The sequence below is a fragment of the Pinus tabuliformis genome, chromosome 7 (genome assembly GCF_031772625.1).
Source record: "Pinus tabuliformis cultivar Carrire ecotype Pingquan chromosome 7, CPIR1, whole genome shotgun sequence".
Lineage (NCBI taxonomy): Eukaryota > Viridiplantae > Streptophyta > Pinopsida > Pinales > Pinaceae > Pinus > Pinus tabuliformis.
The window spans coordinates 711,176,398-711,188,185 of NC_142293.1; the positions used below are offsets into that span (position 1 = coordinate 711,176,398).

Consider the following 11,788-nt stretch of genomic DNA (forward strand, 5'->3'; position numbering starts at 1 on the left):
AGAAACTCCTACGATTATCAAATCTATCAACCAACTGATTGTAGTTTCTACTGACATCCATTCTTGAGGCAAATTGGGAAGATTTTACCTATGGCTGGTTGTGGCTTCTGTTTGTCCTTAAAGTAGATTGCCCTCGATTTTCCTGATAGTCTTTGTTCATTCTTGAGGTAAACTGTCCCTGATTTACCTGATGATTTCTATTAGGCCTTTGCTCGCTCCTCCTTGCTGCATCAAGATAACTTTTGGAGGTGGATGCTTGAGATGCTTCTCCATTATATCCCAGACCTGTCTTGATTAGTGGAGAACGCTGCACATTGATAATCTCATCCAGAGTTTCAGATCCTTTAACAAATTTAAGATTAAGAGCTTTTGTTTTCTCAATCTCTTTTCTAAGACCAACAATTTCACATTCCAATTTTTCTTGATTTTTTTCCCTTTCAGCCAGTTGACATTGCAGAGAATCAATAATTACAAATTTTGAGTTTAGAAATATCTTCATAAATACCTTCTTCATTAATAGCATCCATGTAATCATCATCTTCAAAAGCCATTAAAAGTTTATAATTATTACCTCGTTCATCTTCATCACTATTTGAGAGTCCATCACTGTCTTCATGAGTGTAATAGCTTTTCTTATTTAAATTTTGTTTCTTGTTCCATCTAATAGGTTCCTTCCCCTTGTCAATCTTATCCTTATGAGGACATTTGGCAGCATAGTGACCGACTCTTCCACAAGCAAAGCATTTGAAAGGTAACTTACCTCGGAATCTTCCAGCACCCCGTTGAAGGTTCTTGACAAAATTTGATTCTTCTTCTTCTTCTGACACGTGTCCTGACTCATAGTAGTCTCCTTTGCCTGAAGCCTTGAAGGTAGCTTCTCTCCTGTCTGATGGTCCTCCTTTCCTCATTTCATAAGAAGTTAGAATTCCGTGCAGCTGTGACATGGTAAGGTTTCGTAGATTCTCCTTTTCTTCTATTGCAGAAACTTTAGATTCAAATCTAGGGGAAAAAGATCTTAGAACTTTTTCAACCACAACAGCCTCTTTTATTTCTTCTCCCAAGTTTTTCATACAATTAGCAATCTCATATACACGAAGGAAATAGTTAACCACACTTTCATCATTGTGCATTCTGAGATTTTCATACTGAATTCTGAGGGTTTGAAGTTTTGCTCGTTTTACCTGTTCATCTCCTTCATAGCTCAGAACAATCTTGTCCCATATTTCTTTTGCGGATTTATACTGCATAACCTTGACGAATTCTGATTGAGATAGACATCCTAATAGGGTATTGATAGCCTTTGCATTTGTTTCATATTTCTTCTTCTCAGCTGGATCTGTAGGAGTTGTTGATGGAAAGAGTACCCTGTATCTATGATATCCCAGACTTCTGTACCAAGAGACTGAAGATAGGCAGTAACTCTTACCTTCTAATATACGAAGTTTGTCCCATCAAAAATCGGTGGCCTGATAGATGCTTCTCTCTCGTAGTTGCTCATGATGATGGATCTTCCTTCAAGCGATCAAGCTTCTTCAGAAGGACCTGCTCTGATACCAATTGTTGGAAATAATACTGAGAGGGGGGGTGAATCAATATTATCAAGTCACTTATTTTCTTTTTCAAACCCAGATCATATACGCTACTTCAGTTAGATAAAACCGTGTATATACGCAACTACAGAGAAGGAAACCCGCGTATTCAATGCAAACTTATAATTTAGATTATCTTACTGATGTTGATCATTAATCTGTGTATTAGGATCAAATAAACAGTAACCAGAAACAGTAAAACAGATCTGAAGACAATCACACACGCAAGAACACAAGATATAAGGTGGAAACCCAATGTGGGTGAAAACCACTTGTTGCAATTCGTCTCTATCTTCTTTTAATTAGAAACTTCTTTTTACAATGTATTGGTGCAGTCCTTTACCAGTACGCAGGCTACAACCTGCAAAGAGCTACAACCCTCTCTCGTTCTCCAGCTTCTCCTGGAAGGGAGCTACAACCCCCTTAGCTCTTGCACTAGCCAAGATACTAGTATGTAGGTGCTAGCCTACAAAAGGCTACAACCTTCTCTTTCTTCCGGGGACCACGTTTTATAAATTTTCAGACTGGATCCACATCAATCAAATATCAAGAATTTCTGCATCAACCAATCACCTTTTCACCAATCAAAACTGAATCAAAATAAACACTTCTCTGATAGCTGTACCCAGAACACAGTAACTGTAACCACACACCAATTCTGAACCCAGACCACTGCAGCAATAAACAGAAACAGCTAGAACATAAATTAAGAGATGTACGCTACTTCACTGTTCAGAAACCTGCGTGTATACGCTTCTGTGTCAAAGCCAACCTGCGTATACACTTCTTTCCCTTACCAAAATAGCGTGTATACGCGCCTTCGCTTCACTGAACCTGCGTATAGATCTATAAAGGATAATTCACTCTTTCAAAAATTCAGACACTGATTAGCCCAGAGTATCAGATTTATAGATCAAGCATGCGCCACATATAACAGATCAAAATCATACAAAGATACTATCATTCAAGCCTTAAGATTATGACCCATCAATAGAACTTATCCTTCTCTTTGCGCTAAGGTTCCTCCTTCATTCAGATCCAGATCTGCACCATAACCCGAATCACCAATATTTCAGATCTAGCACTTATTAGATATTCAATTAATTCATATTATTCTTGCCAAATGATCTCCTTCCTCTTTTATAGTCTTAGGCCTTTCACAATACCACGGTCCAAAACCATAATAAAACAATACCAAGGACCCAATACTTGGGATCAACACTTCTGACGAGATACCATGGTCCAAAACCATAGGTTCAAGTACCAAGGACTAACTACCACGAACCAAAAGAAGTTCTCCAACATATATGCGCTTTTCCTTGCGTGAAAGTGCGTGTATACGCATACACGCCTTTGTAACGTCTAACCCGCGTGTATACGCGCCTTAGTCTCGATGAACCTGCGTATATGTCTTTTCCTTCATTCTGAAAGCCTGAACTGAGATCTGTCACCAGATAGAGTTGCCATCAAGGACAACACCTGTGCCATAGCTCCAAACCTGTGCCATAATGCCAACAGCTGGAGGATATAGGATCCTCAATGATGTCGTCTCAGGCTATCCTCAGTTACTGGGACAATTTGAGCGGCAACAAGTTCTTTGTTACTTCATCAACAAATGATCACTCTCTTGCACCTTATTTTTAAGGACAAGCAAGTGGATAAGTATAATGTTTTTTCTTCCTTAGAGGACATTAAGTGTATGTTGAGAAATCAACGCTTTTGTCTGGATAATGTCGACCAATGTTTGGCTTCAATGAAAGGTTTTTTTGTGAGCTACTTTGCTTGCAAAGATCTTATTGACCCTCCTCTGAATGATGACAATAAAACGCCTGCCTTAATTTGTTCAGATCATGATCAGTGATGGAGGTGGTTTTAGGTAGTTCATTCTCATTTTTCATATGCTACAACTTGGTTTCTACAGGGCAGTCTGCATCTTATCTCTGTTATGGGGCATGAAATGGTTTGTTTTATTTGCACCATTTTTTTTTCTTTCTATGGGAGCCAGGTATATCTGAATTTTGGTAAGGGAAAAGGTTCTTATGTCAAATGGTTGTTGTCAGTCGTTGAATATTTTATGTTTTCTATCTCTTTTCCACCTCAATTATTATGTCTCTCAATGGTTAAAGGGACACAATTCATTTTTGTGTTGTTGCAACATTTTGGATTTGTTATAATTGCAAAATTCTATGTCTTCGATGGAGGTTGTTTCTTATGTGCTATGTTGGCAGAGAGTTAGGGGATTTCTAGGAGGGTCATCTTCTTCTATGTGATTGTCCAACTCCTTGCATATGTTGAACACTTATCAGGGATTGGGTTTGCTTTTGAATTCCCTCTGGCTTATCTGAAGAATCATCCATGCATTTTCTATTTGTTGGTGTCAGAGTGTCCATAGGGTGATGTATATGGCTATAATTTTATGTGGCTATGATGCATTATTTTGTTATTGATCAATTATTTATTAGCGAGGTCTTGGGCTCTCGCTCTACAATAATTATTTTTGGGTTAAATGGTCTGATCATGAGCAATTTCATTCTTTTCTTCTTGGATTGAATCTATGGATTTCTATGTGAACCTTGGAATCAGATGTAAACTTCTTTTGATACGAATACAATTGATAGAAATTTTAAAAAATAAAAATTTTATTATTATTATTATGTAATAATTATTTTATTTATTTAAATATAATAATAAATTTATTAATGATATTTTCTTTTCTTTTCAATATGATTAAATTTTTATAGAACAATTATTTTGAAATTTTGATATGATTTAAATTATGTATAATAATTAACCTATTTGTTTCATATTTATTATATTATGAATTAATTATAAATTTTGAATGGTTTAATCATTTTTATTATAATATAATATTTAAAAAGATAAAATGTAGAAAAACACTTGTCATCATAACCATAATCAAACATTTTATAACTTGTTTTGATCCATCTTAACTCTAAATCTACCAAGCCCTTAAAGGGATCAAATCTCATTTCACTCTAAAAGTGGTTTGCATCTCAAGACATTCGATCCCTCTTAGCAATTGGTAGATCCAAAGTTAAGATGGATATGGGCTCGTATAGAGGGATTTGGGATGAAAGACATGTATTCTTAACATTTTATTACTTTTTAATTGAGACCACATGTAAATGTTTACAAATATTTACACCACTACAACATCTCCCCATGGCTTTTTCTTTTAGATTTTAGTTTAAAAATAACATAAAATAAAAATGAAATTAAATATTTATAAAATATTTTGATTTTGAAACAAGTTAATAATATCCATGGTAAAATAGGGTGAATATCCATGGTTAAGAATCTTGTTATATTGTATGTTTGTTGTAAGTATTAGGTTTTAATATAAAAATGTTATAAAATTGAATTATAATTAAATAAATTTTTTTTTTTTTGAAATGAGTTAAGGTTTTTGGGTATGTGGTATTGATAACTCAAGGTATTGGCCCATGGTATTGTAAGAAAGCCTATTTAAGAGATAATAACATCCACTGTAAAATGGGTGAATATTCATGGTTAAGAATATTGTTATATTGTAAATATTAATTTTTTATACGATTATTAATTAAATTTAAATATGATTACAAAATCATTCTTGTTAATTTATATGACAAAATGGATGTTAATTTATAACTATTGTCTATATGTTATCTATTTTAATATAATATGCATATTATGATTTTCTTTTATCTAAAAAATTGTAAGTAATGTTATTAATAAAAAAAATAGAATATAAAAAATATTTAGATCTAAGTTCTAATATCTAACATCTAACACTTATCTTTTAATGTAATTATAAAATAATACCTATATTTAACTAATTGAAATTTGGTAATTTATTGGCACAACCACATTAATAAATATGGTGATAGGCAAATATCAACTATATACACAACCATATTAATCTACATATACTATTATTAAATATATGATGGAGATTTAATATTAATATAAATATAAGTTATTATATAATTATATGATTAATAATTAAATTTAAAATATTGGGTAGAGTTTTTGTATTAAGTATTAATAATAGAATTTAATATTGAAATTTTACCAAAAAAATAAAAATTATTTCATTTCTATATTAATTTTAAAAATATAAAAATAATTAATAAAGATTTATAAAATATACAATTAATTAATTCAAACAGTGGATTAGAAAATGCCCTTCATTAATTTTAGTTGGATTAAATCGCATCTGTAAAGTAAATAAAAGCAAACGCACCAAAGCAAAAGACGTTTGAATTATTCCCGTGCGCTCATAAAAGTAAAGATACGAGAGGGCATGAAAGAAAATATATACCCTAAAAAGAAGCAGTCCATCTCTTCATAGTCCTTTAACTCACGCGAAGCAGTGCATCTCTTCATAGTCCTTTAACTCACGCGAAGCCAGCTCGTGGCTTATGTAACACTTTACTTTTGGCTGTGACTTGAAAGCACCTTCATAATTTTCTTATACGAATCATTTCGTACCCATTACCAAATCAACGCAATCAGGGTTTAAATTTGACGCCCGTATACCCGTATTTAGCCTTTTTACCCGTAAAATACGTTTTAATTTCAAATATCCACGTCATGTGCAACGTGCCATTAATTTTTAAAAACGTCAATATGACGGGCAGGTTTAAAAATTAAAAGTTTTAAATTTTATATATATATATATATATATATATATATATATATATATATATATTTAACCAATCCACCTGGCACCCGTAAGTTAAAACTTAAAGTGATTCATGTTCTGAATTCGGTTTCGCGCTTTAAGTTGCTAGTTTCGCTCTGTGATAGATTTGGTGTCATAACTGCTGCTTCTTTGGGGATTTTTCCCATTTGGGTTTCGTCCAGAAGTATCCTCTTGGCTTTATGCCAACTGGGCTTGGCTACGATTGTTGTTGGTCCTAACTTGGGTTCTGTTTAGATTGGCAAAATGGTGGACAAAAACATGTCAGATTTCGCCGACTGTTGGTTTGCTATGGGAGTACTGGTTCTGATGGTTGTGTCAACGAATGCATTTTTGGTGGATCTGACTTTGGTGGAAGATGCCGTGGCCAAAGGAGCTGGTAAGTACCATTTTCTCTTGTTTATGGGTATATATTTTTACTTTAAATTTAAGCCCCTGTTTCACTGCCAGTGTTTGTTTTGGTTTCATGAAAAGTGGTTCAGTAAATTTCCGAGCTTAGAAAATTTTTGTAAGAGGCACACATTTTGAAATTGAAAGTGTCAATTTTTTTTGGGTTCAAGCATCATAAAAAGGGCTCTGCAATAGTCTAATTTTGATTCTGGTTGGCAAAGTTCAGTGTTCAAAAGTAACTTCATGCTATTGAGTACAGACAATTTTATGGTGGCATAAGTACCTACAATTTTAATGTGGCATTGAAAGTTCCTAGCGGTTACAGATGAATTTCAATCATTATGATCTGTACAGTTGCGATCTCCACTCACCTTCTTCAAAAAGATCCAAAAAGGTTATAACAAAAACTTCTTAATCCGTGGTTGTGTATCTGAAGAAATGACAGACTCTACTCTCTAATTCAAACAGCATGAACAAGTGTAAAAGAAATCAGAAACAGCCTAAAAGGTTTGCTTCCTTTGGCTAACATTGTATATAGTTGAGCAGCAGTACATTGTAGTGGACTTTAGGCATCTGTGGAGGCCATTGATGGCCAATGTTGTATGTCTGTACCTGCCCTGACACTTATATGATCATGAGACTAGGCCTCAAAGGAATCGACATATTGGAGCTGATGATATCAGACATCGTTTAATCTCATTCTTCACTACTTGATGCCCTCATTGTCTGTAATCATATATGTGAGTTTTTGCTTATTCTTTCCAGTTAAGTTAAGAGTTGTTGAAACCTTTTAAAGGCACTCTGTTTTGCATTTTAGTGGATAAGCTTTGCGTTTGATAGCAAATCCCCAAACATCATATGAAGAGACTGAGCTTCTAATCGGGATTTTTCAAGTGTTTGCATACTAATAGTTTCTGAATTGTATAAGTGTTTACATAGTGATAGTTCCCGGTCGATTCGATGTTTTGTTTATCCGACAGAAGCAAGGAACCAATATGTTTTTCTTAAAGCATTCTCGAGTCTATTAGCCCTATGATTTTGACCTTCGTTTGCTTGAGCGTACTCTCACATCCCTTATCTTTGCCATGAACTAACCTCGTTGCCATGAAGTGCCCCCTCTTGACAGGTTAAGCACTCATACAAGTTCATGCAAGCCTTAAGGTATAGGTTAGTCCAGAGCTGTTAATGTGCAAATTGATTTTATATGCATTCTTCATGGGACAGTACACTTTTTTCATTAGCAATTACTCGATAGTATATAGAGTAGGGCTCACAGTAACCACTATCTCTTCACAATATGGCAGGATTCTTGCATCTTACAATTATCCATCGTCAAGCAGACACGCCTCACTCTACTAAACTATATTCTTCATTTATAACTTAGTTTGAATTTCTTATACCCAAACATTTGTAGTTTAATCCCCTCAAAGTTCAGACAAAAGAGCAAATGAGATTAGATTTTCTTTTCCTAGGCACTTGCATGTCCTTAATTTTCCTTTTGTTGTTGCAATGTTCAAAATTTTTGTGTATTTGAGTTAGGGAGTGATAGAACTAGTGTCTACATTTTTAATCTGTGAATGTCGCAGTGATTGTGAATCAATGGAATCGTAAAAGAAATGGGTTTAGCTTGTAAGTTTGTAACTGTTTTTTTTAACATAATTTCTGAGCATCTTCTTATAAATGAGATATATAAACTTATTCAAGTTCCATATTTTTCATGCAGTTTGTTTAGATGGAAGCCCACCAGGCTACCATTTGAGCAAGGGATTTGGATCTGGAGTAAATAACTGGCTTGTTCACTTTGAGGCAAGATTTTACATCAGTGACTAATATGCATGCCCTGCATTTGATCATGTTTCTGTTTATTTATAGCCAGTAATTTTGCTTTATTCGAAAGGGTAAAAAAGGAGGTAACATTATATGAGCATGATGTTTTATTTGGATTCAGGGGGGATCATGGTGCAACAACATTACAACATGTTCTGCACGGACGAAAACTCGCCTGGGTTCATCTAAATACATGAGTAAACAAGTACAGTTCTCGGGCCTCTTAGGTAACAGCAAAGCAAAAAATCCAGGTATTTATTCTTCATTCCTGTGTTTTTAACTCAAATTCTTATTAGAAACCCTTTATCAATGCAAAGAAGAGTTATCTATTGAAACACTTCCTCATTATCAATTATTATTGAATGGTTGTTTCCTATATCTCAAGGAGTGATATTTTCTACAGTAAGTTCTTCAGGCCGATTGGCTGTGACCTGTAAAGTAAATTCAGAAACCAAGAAATTATCTTTTGTATTCTATTCACCTCATTTGGATAATATGATATGTATATGATGTTTGATAACCTATCCCGTATAATTATCGGCCCAAAACTTTCAGCACTGATCCAGAGCCTTTGATTGTTATTCACTTAGCCGTTGGCTGTGATTGGTAAAGTAAACTCAGAAACAATGAATTTATCTTTTCATTCTGTCCACTTCATTTTGATAATATGACATGTACATGATGTTGGATAATTTATCCAATATAATTGTCTTCCCAAAACTTCCAGGACTAATCCACAACCTTCGACTGGTATATTCTTATGATAATATATAGTGATTTTTAAAGATTATAACCTTGAGTAGAAAGCAGTAGAATCATGTACCGATTACCCCCGTATACCCGTATACGCACATGTTATTTATCTAAATTTATAGATGCCTCTAAATTTGGTTTTTTAAAAATTTGTGATAAGGAAGGGCTTGTTTACAAGCATGAATTAAGATTTGTAGCAATTCCATATGCATATGTTGATTGTGTTGATATACAAAAACAATTATGGAAACTTGTACAAATAAATTTTAAAAGTCATATGATGGGCAGTTTAAAAATAAAAACGTCATAAAAAAATTCCTTGACGGGTAGGGTCACCTGTCAAATTTAACCCCTGAACGCAATATGGCTCGGCGCGTATACGGTTAATATTATTATTATCATTATTTATATGTCACATCATTGGAGTAAACGTTTGAAAATGTCCTTATGATTATCCGTGAACCTGTCAGAAATGACTTAAATATAGGTGACACTTGCCTAGCAGGTCCCGAGAAATGAATTTCGGCAGTGGGACCTTTCATTTGTCTTCGGGGAAAACATACTTTACTTGCTGCCACAGTAAACGTTCAACGTACAAAAATTTAATGATTAATTGTAATGATTAATATAATAATTATTTAATATGTATGATGATAAATATTTTTAAGTCTTGTTTAGTATTCATGAATATATTTTCAAAGTGTTTTAACAAATTGGAAAATGCTCTATGCTAATTGACAATTACTTATTCAATTAGTCCTTTGTGTATGTTAATTGATAATTACTTATTCAATTAGTCCTTTGTGTATGCTAATTGACAATTACTTATTCAATTAGTCATTTGTGGATTTATAGTGTATGAAGATAAATATTTCTATGACCTGTTTTGTATTTATGTTAAAGTATTTTAAAGAATATGAATTTTTTTTTTATTGAGCTAGTAGTATGGTTATATTACAATTTTTTTGGTATTTACTCTTTTAAAGTTTTGATCAAGTTACTAAAAACTTTTGGAATTAAATTTCATATGGAGAGATATGTAAGTGATAAAACTTGTAAATTTATAAAGTTAGCCTGACAAGGTTCACAAAATAATAGTGAATTTAGAAAATAATGTACTCAAAGAACCATGCTAAATCTATAAAAAAATGTTATAAGGAAAAATAATATTTATTATTAAAATTTGGAAAAAAAATGTTATAATAATTAGCAACTATTTATTTAATTAATTACTAAGAATTTACTAAGATTAAGAAATAAATATCTCTCAAACTTGTTTATATGTCTATGTTAAAACATTTTAATGAATATGATTTATTGCAGGATCACATATAATTCTCTTTTAGTTTAAGTTTATTCCCTTGGAGTTTCCATTAATAGCTCTTTCAACATCTGGGATTAGATCTCATATATAAGTGAGTGAATTTGTGAACTTAGTGAGAGATCCTTTGAAGCTACACTGCATTAATAAAGTAGAAATCCGTTGCGTGTAAGATTCTTAATAAGAGAAGACAAGATAAAATTAAAAATAAAAATGTATATTTAAAAAGTTAAATTATATATATATATATATATAAAAAATAAAATTTAGTGTATCCAAAGACACTTGTAATGTAATGTTTAATATTTTGACTAAGTCAAATTACATAAAATATAAATTAAATTAAACTATTTAAAATAAAATAAAATAAAAATAATGAAACAAAAACAATCCTATAAAAACAAATAAAAATGACTCATGGTATTGATCCATGATATTCATGTGGAATATAACTTATATGCACACCTCTTTTAGAGTGAAAAGAGATTTGATCCCTCTCAGTGCTTGACTGATTTGGAGTTAAGATGGATCTAAACTAGCAATTGTACCAGATGTTGCAAAGGAAACGCCATAAGGCATAAATTCAAGAAGAATCATGACACATTAAAAGTCGCTGAAGATAAAAATTAGTAAACAAAATGTCATTCAGAGCTAGAAGATAAAGAGAAATCACCATGTAGAAAAGTAGATATGTACGAGCGTAGAAACTTTGATGCAAACTGATCAGCACAGAGTATAAGATTTGATGGAAAGGCTCAACATTAAATGGAGAGTACTTCTCTAAATGCATCTTATCGCTTGCACAATTCACAGTAGGATTATAATTCACATGCAACAAGAGTTGGAAGAATTTTTCATGTTTCTACTAGCAATATGCACTGTAGAAATATGACTATGCCTTCAGAATATTCATTTATTTTTCATATATATATATATATATATATATATATATATATATTATTTTCTTTTCTTTTCTTCTTCTACTTGCCAGATTAATGTTGGTACATATTTTCTCTTTTTCACTTATTTTGGTGCATACTGTTGGTTTTCCAAAGCCATTTTCTCATCACATATGCATTTCTATTCCTAAGATTGCTTTGTAATGCAATGACATGCTTCTAACTCCCCACACACTCCACATTTTCCTTCACTGAAGCAAGATGCTCCCTGTGTTTAACACATTTCTGAGACAAGTACACTACGGAG

General features: G+C 32.7%; 1 protein-coding gene across 1 annotated transcript; it reads left to right on the forward strand.

Moving 5' to 3' along the window:
- Positions 1-6,347: 6,347 nt before the first annotated feature.
- LOC149249499 (pectin acetylesterase 7-like) lies at positions 6,348-8,803 on the forward strand. Its single transcript, XM_089456270.1, has 3 exons — positions 6,348-6,670; positions 8,405-8,487; positions 8,630-8,803. Exons 1-3 carry the CDS (start codon positions 6,538-6,540, stop codon positions 8,786-8,788), a joined length of 375 nt encoding a protein of 124 aa, XP_089312396.1. The 5' UTR covers positions 6,348-6,537; the 3' UTR covers positions 8,789-8,803.
- Positions 8,804-11,788: the final 2,985 nt, after the last annotated feature.